Below are 23,897 nucleotides of genomic sequence, written 5' to 3' on the forward strand. Positions count from 1 at the left end.
TTCTATAGGGGTTGTCTCTTTTCTGCAAGTTTGTGGATCATTGTAAATACAAGAAGTGGGGGCTCGCTCCCCTGTGACTTGTGTGCGTTGTCCTGATTCTGGCTGGATTTATTGCGATTTCTGTTGCCCGGCTGCTCTCATCTTTGAAATGGTGGCAGGTGACCTTCTGTCCCCGTACTAGTTACCCAAGTCCTCACTGAGGAGCAGCACCCCTTGAAAGCAGAGTCCTCGCCCCACCTCTCTGCTTCACTCGAAGTCCTCAGCCCAGCCCCCGGCGGCCCTCCCCGGTGTCCTGCCCAGACCTGTGTCCTGGCCTCGCACGGTTGTGGAATCAGAATCCTCTGTCAGCTTTCAGGGAAAGGAATGCAGACACCTTCTTGCCCATGGTGATCATAATAGAAACGCTTAACTCTGACAGGTTTCCCTCCCAGGTGTGGAAGGCTTTTCTCCTCATTTCACAGGTAAGACCAAGTGTGTCTACACCAGGGAGCCCCGAGCTGTGGTCCTCGGCAGGCTGTGTTAGAGAGAGATTGCTGGTTTCCATCGAGGAAGACAGAAAAGACTGGTTTCCCTGTCATTGGAAATGTTTCTCCTCCGGAGGGGCTCAAAGGCTTTGATTCGTGGAAGTCTTTCTGAAGCAACACGGTTTGTGAGCTGACTTGCTCCCTGGCCCACATGAGGGTCAGTCAGTCCTGGAAGGCTGCACTCTCCAGTGTGGGAGGCTCTAGCCACATTTAAATTAATTATAACGAGATAAAACGAAACAGTCGGTTCCTCAGTTGCAGCAGCTATGCCGTTCTCAGTGCTCAGTGGCACATGTGGCGTGTGGACAGCACAGCCGCACAAAGTCCTACTGGACAGCCTGGCCTGGAGGCACACCACACACCAGAGGCTGCCTCACTGCCTCGACAGCGGTGATTCGCATGGCGGCCCTGCAGGACCCAGGCGAGACTGGAGCAAGGATGCAGAGTCCCAGTAATTGCACACACAGCAGCGGTGCGGTCACAGGAGTGAAAACTTAGTGATGCTCTCAACAAACATTTATTTCCTAAATGTAGCACTTGGCTCAGTGCCGTGGAACCTGGAACCCGGGACCATGCAGGACACACTGTCTGCTGCCTTCGGGTTCAGAACCACTAGATGAGGCAGGAAATAAATTTTAAGGAGCTGTGATCGGCTGAGAAGTGGGCATTGGCAAATGGCAATAAATTATCTGGTGGAGGATCAGGGCAGATCCTCGGAGAAGGGGACATGTAAGATGGGTTTGGACGGGTGACGAGGAGCTTGGCAATAGACACGGGGGTGGGAGAATGTTCAAAATAGAAGGAACTGCAAACAACTTTGGGGATCTGTAAGAGGTTTAGTGTTAGAGGAATGTGAAGCGGGAGAAGGGGAGGCAGGACCAGCCACCACGGTTTTGGGGCCCTGTGTAAAATGAAAATGCCGATCCCACATTCAAAAGTGATTCAGAATTTCAAGACAGCAAGGCTGAGCCTGAAATCAAGCCTGGGGCCCTGTGGAGTGCGGGGCCACGGCCACGAGGCCAGCCTGAGGCTGGAGCCCAAGTTAGACCGGAAGGACGACCTCATCGCCCAGGGCTTTCCTGGTCATGCTTGGACTCGGGCTCTGTCCCAAAGTCGACCGAGGCCAGGAGAGATTTCTGAGCTGGGGTGAAGCGAGGCCAGGCTTGTTTTTGACAAAGACCATGCTGGGGCCGCACTGAAGTCAGGACAGGAAGGCTGGTCAGGAAGAGAGTGAAATGGCCTGAAGAGAGAGGACGAGGATGGGAGAGTGACAGCGGGACAGAGGCGCCGGGACCTGAAGGATCCTTCGGTGGTGAGCTTGATCACAGACGTGGCCTGGAGGGTGTGTGGGGTGTGGGAGGGACGAGAGCTCCTGGGCTCACGGGCTTCAGCCGGGACATCTCCTGTGCTGGGGCCACGCTGGGCTGGCCCCCTCCGAGGTCTCTTAGGCTCTTTCTTTGCAGGTTCTGGAGCCTGCAGGTCCCCCCACCCCTCCCACAGCATGGCTGAGGCAGAGGGAGGGCAGGAGGTGCCGACGCAGACCCCAAATCTTCTTCCCAGAACCCTCTCAGGACCCACCGCACCCAGTGTGCCACACGAGGCCGATGTTTCACTAACCCACATCGGGGGAGCCAAATCGCCCCCTGCCTAGGGCCCCAGCCTCGAGAGGAAGCTGTCATCACTGTTCCAGAACTCTCCTTGGATTTGCATTTCCTGACTTGGGTATTGGTGACACCACTTTTCATGTCCTGACTGAATCAAGACGGGCCCTTTTTTGGGGGTGAGGGAGCCAGTGAGTGCTGAGGCATCCCTGAGGCAGGGAACTGTTCCACACAGCAGGGAGAGGAACTGCGCAGACCCCACCCCCAGCCCTCCTGCTGCCAGGAAGACAGCAGGTGCTTCTAGTGCCAGGGTGGGGTGCCAGGACCCCTCCCCCTTCATAGGGCCCCTCTTCTGATCCTCATCACAGTGCCTTGGGGGCACTGTGAACCCCTTTACACATGAGCACCGCAGCTGCCTGAGTCTACAGCCCCCTGCCCACTAGCAGGTGTGGGTAGGATGAGGATGGGACCCGGTCCCCAGCTCCTGGGTGCCTCCCCAAAGCCCCTCCCAGCTCGAGCAGATGCCTGGGAACAGCCTCGGTTCTTTTGCTTCCACTTCACAGGTGGAGAAACAGAAAAGAGGAGATGAAACAGTGAGACACCTGGGTGAAACCCGTCTTGTTTCTAGGATGGGGTGATTTTATTTAAACCTGGCATGGAGTGGATGTCTCCATTAGCTTATCTGTAAAAAAAAAAAGAAACAACATAAAAAGAGGAGTCTGGTCCATCCCAGAGAGGAGGGAATGCGGAGGCATATTTAACGCTTTTGAAGGGAAACAAACACACGTGGCAGCTAAGTAAGTACAGTTACAATCGGCTGCGTTGGGCTCCATTGTTCCAAGAACTGTTTGAAAACATGCATGTCCTCCTGCAGTCGCAAGGCTGGCTTGGAGAGTCTGCACTTTCTGGAAGCCGGAGGGCGTGGCGAGGCAGGTGGAGGAGGAGAGGGCGGAGGCAGGGCTGGAGAGCCTCGCTGTCTGGGAGGAGGAGGGAGATGGGAGGTGGTCAGCAGCCCAGGAGCGCCCCAGGAAGCTCGAGGCAACCAACCCCGAAGCCAAGGCCGCTCTCTGGGTCGGTTGGTTGCCTGTTTAAACTGGGATAGTGATCTTAGGAGCAGAAAAAGCTTCCTGCACGTAAGAGCTTGGCTGACAGAAAAAGTCCACAACCTGCAGGCTGGATGGAGCGCCGGGCTCTGCAGCAGTCTTCCGGGCTGCCAAAGGGCGAGGGCCTCGAAGGGCACTTGAAACAACACAGTGACTCTGAACGAATCCGTGTGTCTCATCCTTACAGAAACATACCCTGTGTAAATGAGTCACAAGCTTTCGAGAATAAAATCCAATTTTCCTGTCAGAGGGAAAGATGACCCCCCAGACTGCCGGGGGCTGGGAGGCTGGCCGCAGGCCGGTTCCCCCAGCCCCTGCCTCTCCTTTGTGAAGCCTGGAAAATGGAGCAGTGGGGGAATCCTGTGGCGGCTGAGTGTGCCTGCACCGTCGACGGATGACTGTGCAGCCCAGGTCCCTCGTGTTCTGAGGGCATCGTAGTGGAGCTGCCGCCGGGGCCTTTCAGGAGTTCGGGTGAACTCCTCAATAGCAGGTTTTTTTTCCCTCTTCTTTTCAACATTCGCCTTCTTTTCTTACATCCTCATCTTCGCTTTCTCCTTTTTCCCTTTTTTTGTGCTTTTTTCTTTCTCCTTTTTCTTTTGGCTTTTCTGATAGCGTTTTTCTCCTGGCGTTGTGTTTTAAGTCTCTAAATGAAACTTGACTGCCCCCACGGCCGGCTGGAGAAGCACAAAGGCCTCCCGTCCCACTGGCTACAGTAACGCCATTGTGTGTCCTAACAATGCATTAATTGGCGGCGACAATTGTGTGTGTGTGTGGGGGGAGGCGGCCGCTCTTTTCCAATCAGCAGGCCACTGAAATAAAAGGAGAGGCAGAGGAGGACGGGAGGCCCAGGCTCCTGATGGCGGGGGACAGACCCACAGAGGGGGCGCAGCACTGGGGTTTGTGCTGGGCTTTCTAAATTAATGATAAACATACAGGAGAAAATAATTACTTTGGGAAAAAAATATAGACTTCACTGCAGGCAACTCCATAGTCCTGGTGGGGGTGGAGGGAGGCCAGGGTGAACCCCTCCAGGACAGCTCTTGGCAGGGGGTTGAGTTGAGCCCACCCCCACAGCAGCATCTGTATTTCTGCAAACCGATGGGAAAGTGGGAGAGGCAGTGAAGGGAGGCTCGGAGGAAACCGGCAGGATGGCTGAGGGGCCGTGCCCTTCGAGGCCCTCGCCCTTTGGCAGCCCGGAAGACTGCTGCAGAGCCCGGCGCTCCATCCAGCCTGCAGGTTGTGGACTTTTTCTGTCAGCCAAGCTCTTACGTGCAGGAAGCTTTTTCTGCTCCTAAGATCACTATCCCAGTTTAAACAGGCAACCAACCGACCCAGAGAGCGGCCTTGGCTTCGGGGTTGGTTGCCTCGAGCTTCCTGGGGCGCTCCTGGGCTGCTGACCACCTCCCATCTCCCTCCTCCTCCCACTGACCCCTAGACAGCGGGGACCCTCCTACCCATCCTCTGCCCTCTCTCACAGATTTTTGTGCCTTTTATGTCATGAATATCTTATACTTTAAGGTGAAATACTCTTCCAGCGGAAGAACTGAATCAAGAGCGTGTGAATGCTTGACATCTTTTTGGTGAGTGCATCGTGGGCCCTGCCGATGAAGGCTCCTCTCTCTGCTCAGTTCTGTAGGAACCAACCCTGCTTCTCGAGCAGGTCGTTTCCATTAGTCGGTTGTCCAGCCCCTTCTGAGTGTCACTGCCCTCATGCTGGCGATACAGCAAGCTCCTGAAGAAGCACCTCTTCTCAATTAAACAAGTCTTCCTCCTACCTTGGCACAGCTCTCTGAGCACGGAGGTCGGGCATGGGCACCCTGGCAGGGCCCACTCCTGTTGTTCATGCTGCAGTGTCTGTTAGGTGCAAAGGTCAGGATGACATTGCAAATGCATGGGGAGAAATTGTGTGGGAAAGGCGTTGTGTCAGACACCAGCTCTGGTTAACCTGAGAGAAGCCATTTGTTGCACAGTTGATAGAATTTAAGGAATAAAAAGAAACAGGTCTTCGGAAGAACAGAGTTCAACGTAGTTTCGAAGGAGTGGGAGCTAACAGCCAATCCCTTTGAGGCTGCAGTCCAGTGTGTGCGCTCAGCTCCCCTCAAGGATCACATCCCTGCTGGCCTGGCTTGGGCTGGGGGCCCCAAAAGGAAGGGGACTTCGACGACAGGCCACCAGGACTTCCTTCCTCTGAAGGGAAAGCGGGACCCTGCACCTTAGAGGAGGCGAGAGGGAAGCTGGGGAGCCACAACCCATCATGATTTATCAGGCCTTCGGGAGGCGCACGCGTGTTCTTATTTTTATTTTGTAAAAAGTTTGCTGTTTGAACAAACTAAACAAAAAATGTTTTTGGGGCAATAAGATGAATTTGATTTGGAACTAAGCGTCAGACGATAAGGAATTATTGTCAATTTCATAGGTGTGTAATTGCTTTGTGACTATGTGGAAAAAATAAACATCTTTTTTAGATGTGTACTAAGGCACGTGAGCATAAAACGTCATTATGTCTTGGATTTGCTTTGTGATATTTCCTCAAAAAAGTAAAAAATGAAAACAAGAGTAGCTGAAACAAACCAGGCAAAATCTAATAATTCTTATTTTTGAAAATGTTTATTTTGATTTTTGCAAGTCCTTATTAGAGACACGCTGTGTGGCCTGCGTATGAGCTGACTGGGTGCCAGAGGCACTGATCTGGGGACGGTTGGGCAGGGCTAGTTCCCAGGACTCGCTGTCTGTTGTACGTGCTGACACACGCTCAACCTTAAGTGCCGCTCTGCGTGAGGCCAGCCAGCCAGCCAGTGCCCGGCTCTGCTCCCCTCAGCTCAGTGTGGAATGGACGTGCGCAAGCGGGAGCTGCTTCCTGAGACATCTGTCATCAGGCAGCTCCTCTGGGCACTGGGGCTGCTGACGCTGCTTCCTCAGTTGCCTAACTCCGGACAGCAGCGAGAAAGCCATTTGGGGAGGCTGACCCAGTTTAGAATTCAAATTCCCTTCCCTGCATGTGCAATTGGAATTTATTTCCTATGCAAAAGGCAAGAATCTCAGAGTAAAACACCTCTAGCTAGGCGTGGGTATGTGAGCGCCGATCCTGGTGAAAAAGGATCTTGGTGTGTTTTCATAAGGATGCGCGCCTTGTGGTATTCTCAGAACCTGACATTATCAAAAGTGTGTCATCACGATACAGTGCTGAAGCTAAGGCAATTTGGATGTCCTTGGGCCCAAAATTAATATGTGCTTTGTATAGTCTTGTAATTTGGGAAGCAATTTTCCATAACACAGTGGGAGATCTTCCTTTATACATCTGAGATAATTTAGCTCAATGCTCATTTGAAAAAATTACTGCGCTAATAGCAGCTCTTCAGCTTCAGAACAGCAGACCCTATGGGGAGAACACAGAAGTCACGGAAAGTGATTCTCCTGAGTCTGTCTGGGTTCGTCTGGACAAAAGCCGGCGGAATTTCCCCCAGACCAACAGCTGCCTGAGATTGTATGGCAGGATCCGAAATATTGTATAAACTCATGAACTCTAGCCGATTTGCTGAAAGCCCATAGCCCTGAATGGAAGAATATTAAATAAAGGTGGAGGAGTAATGAATTTCCCCATTGTCCAGGTAAACTGGGAGTCAGTGCACATGAGTTGGAATTCCTGTATGTTCAGCTATGGGAACAATTTGTTCTTCCTACTGGATTTTTCTGCCCAAGCTACGAAGGAAGAGATGTAAACAGCAGAATAAATTATATCTTTCTGCTGGGTGTGTTTTGCCTTGGGCTTCCTGGGTATTATGTACCATCGGGGCAGAGGGTGGGGGACAATCCTCTGCTCCAATCAGAATTTAATACACTAATAAAAATAAATTTAAAACATTTTTTTCCCCAGTCAGGAATGTAGTTTCTAATGATGCTGCTTTAGAACAAGTCCTAGGTGAGGCCCCGCAGACTCAAGTTCAAGTTTCTAGTTGCATTCCTGCTCCTCGGCACTATCAGCTTCCCACGGTGGCTCTGAATAAAGTCATTGCTGCTGTGGGTGTTCCCCACATGGCAAGCACTGTGGGCATGAAGATCACATTTTTTATAAGAGACTTCAAACCCTTTGGAAAAGCACGCCATCAGTGAGGAACAGCTGTCATCATTTAAATTACTCACTTCATAAAGGGAGGTAAGAAGTGCTGTCCTTCTAAGTTTCCATTCACCTGTAACTGGCAGTGGAGGTTGAAAATCATCACTTCAACACACGCCTGGATTTAGAATGACGGGTTCATTTTAAAGTCTAGTTCTTCTACTGAGCAAGGCAAATCTGAATACAGCTCAAGATTTCCCAAATTTCCTAGGCCTTTCTGGGCAAGAAGCACTTCTGATTTTCCATTTTAAACACCACCGTCCAGAGTGATGAAGTGCATGTTCATCGGGTGAGCCTGAACTGGGAGTGGATGCTCACATGCATGCATTTGCGGACAACTGCGGCATAACCAGAAGGAAAGAACAAATGAAAGGGAGAGGACAAGGCTCCCTTTGTCGGCCAGCTTAGTCACCTGTGGCCATGACTGGGCCACTTCCATTCTCCAGGCTGCCTGGCAATGGCATGTCCTGGATCAGCAGAAGCTAACCACACCTGGGTGACAGTAAGAGGTGTGCAGAGATCAGGTTTACGAAGATGACTGCAGGCCACGAGCACAAGTTCCAAAGTGCTGTCTGTGTCTGTGGGAAAAGGGCAGACAGCAGCTATTAGTGGGAGGGCGACTAAAGCCGTTCAGCCCTCTGCCTCCTTTTGACATCCTTCCCGCTGTGGACCACCGTGTGCCAAGCAAACGTTTATTTCAGGGCAACTTGCTTCATTTGATCCAGTGGTTCTTAACTCTCAGGATGCATGGGAATCACCCAGGGAGGCTTAAGAAATACAAACACTCAGGCCCCATCCAGAGTGATCCTGGTTCTGTTGTCCATGACAGAGTCCTGATATTTTGCTTTTGTTTTTGTGTTTTAATGTGAGAACCACTGATTAAAGTCATCGACAAAGGACAGGACAGGGGAACAGTCCAGGGAGATTCAAGTCACCATCTCCTGAGGGTGGGGAGAGATGAACAAAATGCTGTCTCTTTCCACCTGTCTGGAAACATCTTTGCATATCTTCTCCTTGATAATGCCAAACTTCTGGACTTACCCAGCCACTCCAGTTTGTCCTGTGAGTCAGATGAATATGGGCTCTGACCACATCGTGGGTCCAGTTTGATCCAGTGAAACATTAACTGGTTTCTTTTCGTAGTGGATTATGGCAGGTTTCTTGTGAGGATGAAGTCCAGTTGTTCCTTGAATAGAATGGGTGTGAGCCCCAACTGGTTTCCGGAGGGTGGAGGAGGAGAGGCTGAGCATGAACTTGTTTGGGTGTGTCTTAGGGAGTGTGGCTCAGGGGTCACCTTTGGTAAATGCTTAACCAGAAGCACATTTTCTAGTCTCTTCAGTGTCTTTCTTTGAGAAAGTGAATGTGAATGGTGCTTTGAAAGGTTCCAAGTGGACAGCTGCTGCACCTCACGGCTGTGTTGATGGAAGAGCAAGGGCAGCCAAGGGCGGCAGTGCAGATATTTCCAAGCACATTGCAACTCCCAGAAGGCTGCTCCCTCTCACAGAAACACCTACTTTTTACTTTTCACTCTTTATTCCCAAAATGTGGTCTTCAGGAACGACTAGCACCCTTGCCTAGTGGCCTACTGCCTGCCACTCGTCCATCTAATTTGGAGAGCACAGTGGGGAGATGAAATCAGGGCAAAAACGTTGGGGAAGAGCTTTAGGGAGGACGTGCCACACACGAGCTTTCGCAGGTGTGTCTCAGAACTGAAGGAAATCATGCCCTGATTTGGCAAATAAGGCCTATAACACTACACCTGCATCTTTAAAAAAGTTACACTATATTTTTCACAAACATAGGAAAGGCAGATGAGAATATTGTAGGCTGATGAATTTAGAAAAAAAGTCTACCTGTAAGATTAATATTAAGAGAGACTTTAAAGTCCTAGCAGCTCACTCTCACTAAAGTGCAAATCTTGACTTTGAATTGACATGGAGGGCTCATGGTGGGCTTTCACCAGCCCTGCAAACCAGCATTGTAATGAAGCCATTATGAGAAGAGACAGTACTTTCTATATTGTTTATTGAAGGAGAGAGAACTTTATACATTAGGAACTGGTGCTCTTAAATTACATGACAGATGACCATAAAAACTTGGGGTCTTGTCGACAATACAACTTCATTTTATATTATTACTGTTATTGATATTTAAAAAATGATGTAAACAAAAATATGGATAAGTTATGCCAAACCAAAAGGCAATAAAATCTAGAAAACAGAAACAACACAATATAAGTTAGCACATTAGCTATTACAAATAGCTCAACACAGAGTGGTATAATAGCCCAAACCCCAAATTTTAGTCAATTCTGTACTGCATGAGCAGAAATAAGGGAAAATGACACTGATCTGATGCAGGAGCAAAAGAACAAGAACAAGAACAAGCAGTCTTCTGCATCGCCACGTTCAACACTTTCATTTGCAACCTAAGCATTTCCCTTCTTTTGCTATTCCTTAAAGACAGGTGTTTTTTCTTAAATCTTCTATGGTAGGCTACTGGCTATTTACGACAAGATTCTGACAGCTGAACACACTCGAGCCTAGGCCTCCAGCAGTGGAAGCTCAGTGGACTGCCCATACCACACAGAAACATTTTTATCACAATTTATCGAAGAGGCTTCCCATTTCCCACTTGGAAAACAGGTGTAAAAATAAACAGAAAACATTTATACAGCAAAAGAAAAGAAGATCCTTGTGTTTGTGTAATTTTCTAACCTGAGAAAGGCTAAGTCCACTGACTTTACGGATTCAGATCTGGTTAACTGGCGTAGTTTCTCTATCCATTGGCCTTGGTGACATGACATTCCTGAGTTTGGTTAATGAAAGCAAACATGCAAACAACGAAAAGAGTGATTGAAAAACAGCATAACAAAAGCTAAAACATTCCATCTTTTGTATTTCCTGGTAAAAGTGTACTGGAGCTGAGAAGCCAATGTTTCTACCTGAATGAGTGTCTCCACAGGGACTCTCTGACTACTGAGGTTAAGGCACCAGGTTAAGCAAAGGTGAAGGTCTGACATGCACATGGAGCGTGCAGGCTCCAGTACATCTGTATCAGGAGCGGCCAGCAGGGAAGAGGCAAAGTGACCCGCATTTAGGTGAAGGGCCCTGCAGGCTCCAAGTGGGTCAGCAGACTGGACGAGAAGCGCTAGGCAGCACTGTAAGGCACTCCTACGGGGAAATAACAAATGGGGCGCCAACACAAAGAAGCCTCAGGCTCAGTTGTCCACTAGCCGGTTAACCATCCACGAGGCCTGAATCTGGGCCAGGGCTCAGGACTAGGGCAAGGAAGGTCAAGGGGAAGGGACAGAGGCTGGTCTGCAGCTCTACGGCCAGTAGGAGGGGATCTTCACTGTGCTGGGTCACTGTGGGTGCCTGAATCTTCTACCTGGGTAACAACTGGCTTCACTCCAGACCTTTCTAACAAGACTTCTTTCCACAGGAAGGAACCAAAGCAAGACAGCAGGTGTCTCCTCAACAGAGTTTGCCAGAGCCCTCTGCCACATCAGAGGCCCCTCTACGAGGAAAGTGCCATATAGCAGGATCACTTGGAACTCATCTTGAAGGAGCCTCCTGACAGAGATGGCTATGCTTAGGTTCCTGGGACTTTTACCTGGAGTTTAACAAAGACTAGGGTGTGTGGAATGACCATCGACATGTGTCCCATGTGCTGGGAAGCAACACTGTCTTCAGATCCATGCAGCAGGGTCCTCAGCCAGCACTGTGCTCAGCCTCAAGTAGCCAGTTCTCCTGGACTCAGGGTGGTTAACAAGGGCCAAGGAGAGGAGAACAGACAGAGTTCCCACTGACTCCTTGCCTGCCAAGGAGTGAGGTGCTCGTTTCCTTCAGTATTGCCCCAAATTCTGTACTTTTTCATGTTATCTTGGAGTAAGAAAAGAAGTGAGACAGAAAACTCAAGAAATAAGGGGAAACTGCATGCACCTCTCTTTACTGGGAGAAGTAAAAAATAAAATAAAATAAGCTTTGTGTTGCTCCAGGCAGCATTCGAGTCAGGAGCTGAAGACTTATTTCAGAATCCAGTTATTTCAACAAAGCGCGGCAGATCAGTGCCAATGAATAATTCTGCCCAAACACACAAACAGCAGCATGGCTTTGCCCTGAACCAGGAGCAGAATACGTCTCTGCTGCTCAGATAATGCCTCTCTTTGCAGATGTGGCACCCTGATCAGTAATTTACACATGGCCTCTTCAGGCCGGTGGGTAGAAAACAAGCCCACAGGTTTGGAAGCCAAGCCTTTTTGAGGAGGCATGGAAGAAACTATCCAGTGTACTGTCCAGTGTGTCCATATGCAAACACAAAAATAGGCCAGACCCCACCCAGGCGGACTCACTCCAGCTTCGCTTCACAAAGGCTGCCTGGGCAGCTAGTGCCTTAGGGCAGCTCAGCTCTCACTGTGGCAGGAAGGATGCCACGGCTCAGGCCCTCTGCTGCAGTCTGAAGGATGCCACTGAGCGGGCTGGAAACCACAAGTCCCAAGCACTAGCGACATTCCCTTTCTGTTGGAGGTCTGGTCTAGGAGAGTCAAAAAGCAATTACCCTCTCAGCTAATCAAATATTAAAGCTGCTGGAGAGATTGGCCTTTAGCTTGCCGACGTGAAAACGACTCTGCTACAGCCCCTGGGAATGCAGGGAGGCCAGGAGAGACGAGATTTTACACTGTTTTCACAGAAAGAGGCTTTCAACTTTGGGAAAAAGCAGGCCTGGGAAGAACGCGGCTGCCATTCTAGTCGACTGCTTTCTCAGCGCCTGTGGCCTTCCTGCCGCGGTGCAGACTGGGGTCTATTTTAGGAGCTGGCTTCCTCACCGAGGGTTGGACTGTCTCATACACGAGTTTCTGGCACTGTTAGGAGGGACTTCCTCAAGTGATACACCAGGGAACGGGCCTTTCAAGTGAAAAGAGGTTCCTCAGAGTCGGCTGTCAGCTCCAGGAGATTAATTGACCATTTTCTCATGTGCTTTATGTGCAAGATATTTAACATGGGATGAAAAACGGAACATGAGGGAAAGCAGGTATTAGCCTGGTCTTAAGGAGGTGGTAATCTACAGATTTGCTTTTGTTTCCAGTTTCTAAGCAGTGGAACAATGACCTAATAGTGCACCCATAGTTTGTTAGAGTTGAAAACAGTAATAGCGTTCAGGTGCTCTAAGGCGTTCTGGGCTGAAAATAGCAATTTTGAATTTTCATGGCAGACCCACCTCCTATGCCGGCTTCGCTCTGTTCTATCAGCTTTTGGTGGTGGTGGTGAGTGTTGTGCAGGCCTGTGGCCAGCACTGGCCAGGCCGTCAGGGATGGACAAGAGGAGAGAACACAGAGCAGCTGGGACTGGTTCTGGGCAGAAAGGACTGCTCGTATGTGGCAGAGCCTCCACCTGGGCCCTGGTGGAAACAAGGTCCTTTGGAACAGGGTCCGGAATTTCATCCTGACTCTCGGCAGGTCTGACCCTGGGTGACTGTGAGTGGGGCAGGAGGTTCTGTACACAGACCAAACACGGTGGAAGGGGAGGAGATGGCCCTGCGCGTCATCTCCAGCGTGGTGTGCTGGGGTGGGGCTGGCGGGGGAATCACGGCATGTTAATTGCAGGAGGCAGAGCGAGCTGCGGTGACAGGGAACTGGGGGCGGGGAAAAGGCACTGTGCCATCAGAGCACATCTGTTTTATAATAAGCAGGTCTGTAATTCTCTTGTGAAAGATCCTGTTCTCTCTTCTCCGAGGCTGGAAAATATAAATACCGTACCTGATGAAGGGGAGGAGGGACGTGGAGACGGCCAGATCTGTTGCCTGTGTGCCCAGGGCTTGTTTGAGACTACGCCCCTTTGCTTTAGTGTGCGACGTTCTCTGTGACCAGAGTGGGGAAGGTCAGCCTGTGTTTCCAAGAGTAAAGGCACCATAAGGCGTCTCATGAATAGGCCTGTCTAGCCTTGGTTACAGCTCCTATCGAATCAGAAAATCAATGAGTCCGTGGTGCCATGCTATTCAGTTGAAATGTGTGGTCTGGGCCAAAGGGACTGGCATGGGTTGACAGGTGAAATGCTTACACCTAACTGTCTGCACAGAAGTCATTCTAAAGTCACATGAGTTGGGATCTGGGGAGCATGGTATGGGGTGCCAGGAGCAGTGGGTTAAATGCCCCATGACCTTCGGGAGCCCCTGATTCCCCAGGTCCTAGGAGCAGTGAAACTACCAAACCAGGAAGGTGTTGAGGGCGTCTGTGCAGCAGAGACACAAAGTCTTCTCATGCAGTCCACTGGGAACTGCTGCAGCATAGCTCATTTGTTCTCGGAAGGGATAAGGTGGAGGGACTGCGAGCTATGATCCGGGCCCCACCTCACCTGCTCTTTCCACCACAGCGGCTACTAGCTGGCTCTTAAAAGGGTGCTGCACGGGACAACACTGCCTGCTGAGGGCGAGGCCATTCATTCTATTTCTTATCCCCATCCTATTATTTTAGCACTTTTTGTTTTACCTTAACATGGAAATTACATGTGTATATGTATTTAAACAATATTAGGTTTAATTAATTATATTTGTAAGTTTGGTATTTTCTTAATAGTCTAAAGTTGGTATTTTGAAGTTCCATGTTACTCTGACTTTTGAAACAAAAAAACACGAAAGTAGAAGTGGCTAAAATGACAAATTAAAGGTCAAAATGAAAGGGCAGTGAAGAACAATGAGAAATAATGCATTTAAAATGAATAGGTAGGAACTGCCTACACAGGTTTCTGTGAAAAGAAATTGAAGACTGCCTGTTGGAATGCAGGCACTGCATACCCTGCCCACCAGTCTACAAACCCATGTATTGAATGGCTATCCTGGGAAACCTCCTCAGGCCAGGATCATTAAACAATCACAAGTGTCACCATGAAACCGCTGGGACTCGGCTCTTCCGAGAGCCACGTTCACAGCCTGTGGATGCAGTGCAGCATCGCACCCTTGGCTGGGCGTTGGGATTCGTACCAGCAAACAGACTGATGACATGCAGTTACTGGTCACTGAGTTGTCTCCTTTTCTCAAGAAGAGGCCTTCTGAGATGAACTTGCAAACCAGACCCAGTTCTCCTGGGAAGTAAAGGTGTGTGCTTCCTGTCTGAGGGTGCTCGCTCTGCTGGTTCCTAAGCCACTTGGCTCAGATCCCCACCTCTGCAGAAGAAACCGAGGGGAGAGAGCCAGGGAAGGATCCAGGAGTCATTCCTGTGTTTTGAAGATTTTCTTACAAAACAGATGATGATGGGTGTCATCCTCTGTGAAGGCTAAAAATAAATAACACAAAAATAACCTGAAGAGCTGCTGTTCTGTAGGACATGTTTCCTCCTGTGTCCTGTTTAATAAAATGGCCCCGAGAGCCAAAAAAAAAAAAAAAAAAAACTGAAAAAAGTCTAAACTATAAAGCATTGTATGTAAACCACATTTTGCTTGGGAGTAAGCAGCTGAAATTCATGGCTAAGTATAATTCAGCTATTGGTAACTTTCTGAGCTACAGCGGCTCCATGGACCATGTAGACGAGGACTTCTACAGAATACATGTACAGGACGTACAGTGTGTGTGTATATATAAATATATATCTATACCTAGCTGAAGGTGAGACACGACTCTTCTCCCAAAGGGGTCTAACTGGCTAGTAGGGAGATGCTGGGGTGGATGGGTCACTGCAGGGCAAGCCCTGGCCTTGGTGCCTGCCTAGTCAGGTGTTCTGGCAGGACAGCTCAAACATGTTGCACGCCTCCTCCAGGCTCTCGTCCATGTTCAGCCTCCGCCAGAAAGACTTCTGCTTCTTCTGCAGCTCTCGGCGGACACACCTTGGGCAGGGCACAGACTTTTCTTTGCATTCTGAATGGAAAACGGCTCCACAGCTTTCACACCTGGAAAAGCCAACCACGGATACGATGAGCAAGGTTGGAAGGAGCAAGACAAAAGCCTGCTGTCCAATGGCCTCTGTGCAGCTGGGGCACATTTTACTGCAGCCAGTCCTGCCACTGGGAAGAGAAATGACTCACAGAAATGGGTTCTTCCCTTTTCAAAATGCTCAAGGTTGAATTTCACTTGAAAAACTTTTTTTTCTGATTAGTGCTAGCTGAGGAGAGGCTTATGGCTTCTGGGGGAGGGGAGCCAATAGTCACCGGCAGCTCTGATCATGGTGGCGGTGGGCAGATGGAGCTCTAGAAGCTCCGTGTTTCCCCTCCATTGAGAAAGAAGTGTGGGCGGTAAGCCCAGGGTGAGGTGACAGGAAGTGGGATCGAAGTGCCCGCCAACGGAAAATGCTCAGAGCCCGGAGCTGAGCCCAGGGTCACGGCTGTGGAAACGCAGCTTTCCACTGGAGCTAACAGGAGCTAAGGGATTCCCTGTCACTCCTCACCTTTAACTGACAGTTTGGAAAGTAAAATGACACATTTTCCTTTTCTGAATGATGTCCTATGGTCTCTTGTCCTCCTCAGTTTCTTAAAAATTAGGATAAATAACTCCCCACCTTTAAAAGTCTACCTTTATAACCCAAGTGGGAACAGAAAAGCATGAGAGAGCAGGAAAGAGAGATATTTTTAAAACAACACACAGATCTTGGAATTTATAGAGGAGACATTCCAGATGGGTGACGAGTTTGTTGTCTGGCTTGGTGGAAGCCTGTACAGGAGACTACATGGCTTGCTTTTACTGCAAGGTCTTTAATAACGAGTAACGGACAAGCACAACTGTAGCTGCTCCAGTGGGTGGCTTCCAAAGTGGATTAAGTTCTCCTCCTTCTACACATGAGTGACAAGAACTATTACCTCGTCCCAGGAGCCCAGGGAATTGGGCCTGCATGATTTTGTTCAACTAGCAAACATCCATGGAGTGTCCAGCACCAGACCGGGTTCAAAGATGGCTACGAAGGAACTAGGCCTTGGGGCTCAGCCTTGTGCTTCTTTTGCTTTCCTATAGTATCTTGAATTTCTGTCCTTGGCATAGGATAGTCTTCGGGGCAGCATTCCCTAGGCTGCCACTGACTTACCCCCAGCACCTTTCAAGACTCGGAAAGTTTGGTCAAAGGAGTATCTTCTCACCCAGCCTCATATCCAGGGGAGAAGGCAGCAACTTGGAGGGAGAGACGTCGGGACCAGGGAGGGGGCTCCATCTACCAGGTGACAGACCAAAAGACAAGCTCCACCGCACCCCGAGCATCCACCCCCAGCTCAGCTCTCTGGGCCAAGCACAGCACAGCGGTGGCTCCAACAGCAGGCAGAGCGACACGGCCTGACTTCATCCCACCCTCAAGTCACTTTCCGGCTGTATGACCGCTGTGGACCGAACTGTTTCCCTCCCAAATTCCTCTGTCGAAGCCACAACCCCCAGTATCACTGTGTTTGGAAAGAGGGTCTTTAGGAAGTAATCAAGGTTAAACGAGGTCATAAGAGCGGGCCCTAAGTCAGACGGGGTACAGAAAGCTCCTCTTTCTCTCCCACTGCAGGTGGGGACTCGCGGGAAGAAAGGCTGTGCAGAGCTCAAGGAGGCGGCTGTCTCCAGCCCTGCCCGGGACCCAGCCCTGCCGGACCTCGCCTGGGATTTCCAGTCTCCGGAAACGTCTGCTGTCTCAGCGCCCGCCTGGCAGCCTGAGCTAGGACGACCCCAAGCAAGCTACTTCACCCCTCTGAGCATCCACGTCCTCCTCTGCTAAGCGGGTTCCACGCACTCACCCCGCGGCGCCGGGAGGCTCGGAGGACACGTGGCTTAGGCGCTCAGCACGCGGCGGCGCTGGGGGGCGGGCCCTGCCTAGCTCGTCTCACCCGCCGCCCACCGGGACGCATCCTGGCGCCCCCCAACACCCCACAGACGAGGAAGCTGAGGCTCCGAGAGACTCGAACCGTCTCGGGAGGCCATGGGGAGCTGAAGTCGGGGCTGTGCCAGAGCCAGGGTCCCTGCGCGGCCATCGGGTCGGGGCGGCGCGCGCGCCTGGGGCGGGGGCACGCGGGCTTGCACTCGGAGCCCTGGTTCCAAGCACAGGCCTCCCCTGGGCGGTCCTGGGCAAGCTGTCGACGCTCGGCTGCTCCGCGCTCCTCGCGGTGCCCGGCCGCCCACCGGGACCTCTTTCCTGCTCCCGGGGTCCCGAGAGGCCGGAAGGGGGCGCGCGGGCGAGGCGCGTTCACGCGGCAAGCGCTCGAGGAGCGGGGGCGCGCCGCCGCCTCTCCCAGGGCTGGGGCCTGCCTTCTGGACGCCGAGCTGAGCGGCCAGGGAGGTGGACAGGGCAGGGCATCTGCAGGACCCCCGTCCTCAGCCCCTCTTTCCAGCGGGAACGAAGGTCGGACCCGGGGCTCCTAGTGTCTCTCTCTCTGGGCTGGCTCCTCCCCAGTGGCAGTGGCTTTGTCCCCGCTGGGTCACACCTCTGTAACCTGCTATCACTGACGTTACACGTGGCTTTATCAAATAAATTTCCTTCTTCCCGGCCACTTTGCCCTGCTGAGTTAGTCAGTGATTTATACACCCAGGGATGTTGCCCTGGGCAGTGATTGATAAGCAGAAAACCACTGGGTTCCTTCAGGACCACTCCCTTATCTCTGCTGATACCAGTCACCACCCTCCCGACCCCCCCGCATGTGAGTGAAGAGGTTGAGTCTTATCGGATATTTCTGGTGCAACAATCACCAGAGGGTAATGGAGGGACCGAGTACACCTGCTCTTTCCAGCCAAAGGTCAGCAACTGAAAAAAAAAGTCTGAGATAAAAAATTAATGATTTAAAAATAGAACCAAGTCCTATTTTCTAACAATTTGTAACCCAGCAGGCAGCTTTTGAACTTGTATAATGGGCAGACTGATCAATGACCTTCCCAAATTCAGAGAATCTGCTGTTAATTTTCCCCCTGGTTTTTTCTTTAAAGGAAATGACAGAGGAAGAGAAACTGTTTGCTACATAAAAGTTATGGAGCTCTGTAATAAAAATGTAATGTGCAGGAAAAAGAAAGTGTTTACATAAAAAAATGCAATAGATAGGTATGCTCCTCTTTGAGAAGAGGACTTTATTAAAAAGGACCTTTCATTTGGGGCTGGCCCATGGCCTAGTGGTTAGGTTGGTGTGCTCCGCTTTGGCGGCCTGGGTTCATAGGTTTGGTTTCTGGGTGAGACCTACACCGCTTATCAAATCATACGGTGATGGTGACCCACATACAAAATAAAGGAAGACTGGCACAGATGTTAGCTCAAGGCAACTCTTCCTCAGCAAAAAAAAAAAAAAAAAAAAAAAAAGACCTTTCACTTTAAAAAGATTCACTGGCTCCTTAGTGTTTGCTGAATTTCCTGACTGTATTTAAAATATGATTTTACAAACACGACTTTTCAGGAACACATCTTTTATATAAGGCCAATCTACTAATGTAGTCATCTGTGGAGGAAACTGCACCAGGTAATGAAAGAGGAACGTCCCTGCAGTGTTACTGAGCGATGAGCCAAATGACAGCTAGCATCTTCATTTCTGAGTCACCCAGGCCCAGGAATCAGCAGTCCTGGCGTTTTGCTTGTGGCTGTACACCACAAAGAATGAAGACTGCATGTCCTTCCTTTGTAGTCTCATCAAGAATGCAACTGCAGGGAGACAGGGCTGCTACTGACCAGAGCCGTCCACTGTGCTGAAGACATCCATTGCTTCATGTAGTCCAGGGATCTCAACCTCGACACTACGGACACTTTGGGCCAGATAGTTCTCTGTTGTGGGGGCTGTCCTGTACACTGTAGGATGTTTAACAACATCCCTGGCCTCTACCCAGGATGCCCGTAGCAACCTTCCCGGCCCCCAAGTTATGACAACCAACAACGTCTCCAGATACTGCCAAATGTCCAAATGTGCCCTGGGGGGTGGGGGGGACAGGGAGAGTATCCCCATTGAGAACCACTGACCTGTCTATCTGGAGAAGGCATCACAGAGGGGGTACCCAGGAGGCACTTAAATAGCACCCTCTCCAGGCTGGGTTTGCAAGTGTCACCTGCAGGCTTAGACCAACCAATAAGATCTAGTGTAGCGTACTTATGCATGTCATTTTCACAAATATATATTTTTAATACATCATTTGATTAAATAGCTGAAACTCACTAGTATTGACTGTACCGAGGTTTCTAAAGTTAATTTAGAATATCATTTAAGAAGTCAGTGCCCATGACTCCATCTGCAATGCTGAGTGAGCCTGCTCACTCCTACTCTTCAGCCTTCCTCGAAAGCTATCTTGGTGGTTGGCCCTCAGGTGCATTTATTTGTTCTTTGGCCAAGAACCTCTGGGCTGTTTCTCTGTTCTTTGCTTCTTTATGTCCTATCTAGGTCATCTAGGAAATCAAAACCAAAAACATTTGCATCTGCTCCATAAAACAAATTGCTTTTATGTAACTGCTAAGCAGTTAGATTTAAGCAACTTCTGAAATGCAAAGGAGACCAGTAAAATAGCAATGTGGCCACTTACTGCAGAGGAGAGAGCTTACCTAGAGTGAGGAACCCTGAGTTCTTGGCCCTGATGGGCCCTAGGGTCACTGGGATCTCGGGTAAGTTACTTCATCTCTGAACCCTGCTCTCCATCTAAGTAGGAGAGAAGCTTGGATTGGACGGTTTCTAAGGTTCTGTACAATTTGCAGATTTTGTGCAGGGGGAAAAAGGCTACTCTGGATTTTATCCCCTTCTTTCCAAATTTTCTTGCCCCAAGGTCTACGGATGAAGGAGTGGGAATGGCACCTCGTTGGCCCCTCTTTGGACAGTCTCTGCTGACAAGCTGGGACTGAAACAGATGAGCCTTAAAGTGGAGAGCATTACTTTACAGTGTATTTATTTGCAATGATTAATCAAGCTATGAAATAGCTAATATGAACTAGTACATACAGCTCTGATTATCAGGAATTTGGCCAAAAGGAACAGACTCTCCCTCTATCTCATAAAATTTCAATGAAACATTAAAGATTCCTCTCTAAGCCTTCTCCCAACCCTTACCAGCACCCCCTCCCCCCAAGAAGAAAACTAAAATTGTTGAATGTTGTGGAGGTTTGGGGGTGGGGCTGGCTAGAGGCAGCAGTCACTTGACCACCCTGTATGGAAGTGTTTGTGTTTTCACATTGGGATGGCCACGTTGGAGGGAACCAGGTGCGTGTCAGCACTGGATGCTCAGCAAAATGTGGGATGAGGACGGAGGAACTCGAGTTCTGCTTCTGTGGATGCTCTAGGGGGCAGTGCCATTAATTATCCACGTGTGCCCTGGCAAACTGGGCCCCTTCCTTGGGATCGGGGCAAAGGAACATCTCCATCATTTGGAGGCAACACAAATCTCATTCTGTCTTAGTAAAGGCACCATGGAATGAGACTGTACGTTTTATGAACAGTCTTTGACCTAAAAATTAGCTTACTGACCTACGGCAAGTGAGGGAGAAGTCATAACTCAGCAATCTAGTAGTCAATTGCCAAGAGATCGGACAGATACAATGTTCTTATTACAGCTATCAAAACCAAGAACACTAGTCTGCTACAAACAGAACTAAATATGTGTAGGGGAAAAGGTTTGCTTCTCAAATATTATGGCAAAGAAGCAAAAATTCCTGGCTGCAGACAGTTTCCTGTTCTGTAATGCCGATGACGTGAGACCTATTAGAGACAGGCTCAATGGCTTTGTCTGCACCCTTCCAGGTTCTAGCTGCACACAGGGAGGTCAAAGGAAGCTGCTAAAGGCCCCTGCCCCAAGTTGATGTCACTGAAATGCTTCTGCTCTGTTCATGTTGGGTTCTTCTCCTGCTGCATTTTTATTTTTGGTTCAGGCAATGACCTCAGATATTTCACGAGGATTGAAATCCAGGCTTGAGTTTGGCTGGATCTCTGACAAGCAGAAGGACAGGCCTGCAGAGCAGGGCAGAGCCCTGGCTGATTTCCACCCTCCAGAGCCCACAACGTACAGGGTGGGGTGCAGAAATAAGTGCACGTTATCAGGCATGTGAGTGCGGTTTGCTGTATGGCTACTATGTAAGGTGCCCCATAAGGCCAGTAGCTATTATTGGTTTTTCCAAGAAACCAAGATGATGATTTAAATCTCTTAGCTAAGGAAGTAGTTACTGGGCCCTGGTTGTCTTCAAGTTTAGGGTTGGTATTTTCTTCTGTTATTGTGTAAGTAAATGGATATAAGCAAACAACTTGTAATTTGCTTAAATGGGAAATCAGTGATATTACATATGGTGTGTTGCCTGTATGTGCTATGTATGTACCTACACACGTATGAGTGCTGTTTACAAGAATACACAGAACATGTTACTAAACATTCTGAGGTAAAATGTATTAAACACGATTTAAACAAATGATGCAATCTCACATGCATTCTTTTGCGGGGAATAGGAGGGTTAAAATAAAGGGACGTTAGCACACAGTTTCAGTAACAAATGACTGTGCTGCTGGCTAAGGAGAGCCCGGTTTCACAGCCGCCACCTGGAACACCAGTTCCAGCCGGCCTGGGCCAGGGGTACCAGAAAGCCACTCTCCAGGCCCCTCTATTCTGCTCAGGAGGCAGCTGGGATGGGAAGGAGGGGAGCAGGGAGTCTGGAAGCACTGGATTACAGAACATTGGGCTCCTAGTAGAGCGAGGATGGACCCTAATTGGGCCTGTCACATTTGCAATTGTTCACTGTGATTTCTTTCTCTTTTTTTGGCTGGGGGTAGGAGTGGGGGGCTAGAAAGGCGCCCACATGGTTTTATTGGAATTGTATGAGACTGAAAGGGATCCAGCTCCTTTGGACAAATGTCTGGTGGCTGTGGGTGTGTATATGCCAGTTTGTAAAGCTATTCCAATAGTTCTGAAAGGTAAATGCAAATACAGTAAGATGGATACTAGACATTTAAATCAGGGAACACTGGTATGGCCCTTTGCCCTGCTTTTACATAAATTATCCTTACAATAATTCTCACAGCTAGGTACTACTTGTTTTCCCTTATTAATAAGTTAGTCAGTCAGTAAATAAATAAGATGAAATAATAAAATGACTGGTGCTTACTTAGTCCCAGCACTAGCAAGTGGGTGACCCACTCTGGACTTGACTCCCGTCTTCTGACTTGAAATCTGGCCCTCTTCCCATGGTACTAGCCTCATGGTCCTTTACATTATTCAGCACATCCCCAAATGCCTGCTAACACCCAAATCTGGGAAAAACAACTGGAATGCCCTGCAGTGATCTTTTTATTTACCTTTTAATCCCCAGAATTAGTTAAGGAAGCGTCTTTCCTTTGCAGCCCACAAAGCATCTGGCTTTCTCAAGTCTTGCACTTTGAGTTTGTGAACCAAGCTCAGCTAATACCTTTGACAAAAGCTTTACTTAAAATCTTGGCTTTGAAATAGAATGTAAACAAAGGTTAATTAATTCACTTGTTACCTTTGCTATCCTACTGGGGAGAGTAATTCACTGTTATCTTTAGTGCAAATGCTTAATAAATGCTTCTTGCTAATTTGTGGATGGTGACAGAACGTCTCAGTAATACTCTATGTATGTATATAAAATTGTAATAGATTTGACCTGAATGAAATAGTTTTTTGGGGATAGGGAAAAACTGATATTTCTGACACTTAAGTTTTTTTTATTGTTCACCTGGCATTTAATATAATTGTCAACAAACAAATGTCCGTCTCTTCCTGAGATTACTTTGGGAAATCTTGTTTAATAATAGAGAAAATAAAGAAACTGCAGGAGGATTTAAAAATTTTCTATGATTTCTGGAAAAAGCTAGAATATGTTATAATTGTAGGCATTAGAGAACCATAAATAAGAGGAATGGCTTTCTGTAAAAATGGCTAAAGTAGTTCAGGACACCTAAGAGCCCAGGAGATATTCAGAAACGTCTCGCTGCATCTAAGACAAAGGCAGTGAATATTAAGGACGTTATCAGGCTAATGCAGATGAAAACATGGTCTCGGCTCATATAGGGACTTCCACTGATTCACCAGTCTACCTTTTTAATGTAAAACTGAGAAATTTAACTGTCAACTTTTGAAGTAAGCCTCTTTAAAAGAAGTAATATTAGGAAGATGATATGTACCTAAGACTCTGAATGAGACTTACTTCTATATAACATACTACACTTCAGTTCCTTAAGTACTAAGACACTTAATGGAGCTAAAATAAAATAAATTTTCAAGCATGGGTATATTAGAAAAATCCAGAAAAGTTCAGAAGGTAAACAGTGTTGAATTTATGAACAGCAGGATTAGTTGCTTAGGAATAAATCAGCAATATAAATTTATAAGGAGAAAGGCATTCAAATAAAAGACCAAAGTGTTTGTCATTACTTTAGACTGTTTCCCTATTTATCTCCCTCACCAATAGAACTCTCTTAACAAGATGGTATTACATAATTCCTAATACTTAATGGGTTCTGGGCCAGTGGTTCTCAAAGTGTGGTCCTTGGAACAGCCAAACCAGCATCACCAGAGAATCTGTCAGAAATGCAAATGATTGGGTCTCACTCTAGACTTACTGAATCCTAAACTCTAGGGTAGGGCCTGACAATCTGTGTTTTAACAAGCCCTCCAGAGAATTTTGATGAATATAAAAGTCTGAAAACCACTGCTC

At 48.7% G+C, this 23,897-nt stretch overlaps 1 protein-coding gene and 1 long non-coding RNA gene across 4 annotated transcripts in view; one reads left to right on the top strand and one right to left on the bottom strand.

The window, feature by feature from the left end:
- The first annotated feature begins 1,577 nt into the window (after nt 1–1,577).
- LOC103548905 (uncharacterized) lies at nt 1,578–11,372 on the top strand. 2 transcript variants are annotated; one of them, XR_011528902.1, is made up of 5 exons: nt 1,578–1,836; nt 2,085–2,246; nt 2,689–2,922; nt 4,747–4,808; nt 10,787–11,372. It is a non-coding gene; the product is annotated as an uncharacterized lncRNA (long non-coding RNA). The 2 variants fall into 2 exon arrangements; XR_011528901.1 differs by having other exon boundaries at nt 1,663–1,836; nt 1,988–2,246.
- PLEKHM3 (pleckstrin homology domain containing M3) overlaps nt 9,351–23,897 on the bottom strand; it is a 176,204-nt gene continuing 161,657 nt past the window's right edge. For both annotated transcript variants that reach the window (XM_070581815.1, XM_070581816.1), the window contains exon 8: nt 9,351–15,222. In XM_070581815.1, coding sequence (XP_070437916.1) covers nt 15,045–15,222 — 178 coding nt within the window. In that variant the 3' untranslated portion in view covers nt 9,351–15,044. The remainder of the gene's footprint in view (nt 15,223–23,897) is intronic.

The sequence above is a fragment of the Equus przewalskii genome, chromosome 17 (genome assembly GCF_037783145.1).
Source record: "Equus przewalskii isolate Varuska chromosome 17, EquPr2, whole genome shotgun sequence".
Classification (NCBI taxonomy): Eukaryota; Metazoa; Chordata; class Mammalia; order Perissodactyla; family Equidae; genus Equus; species Equus przewalskii.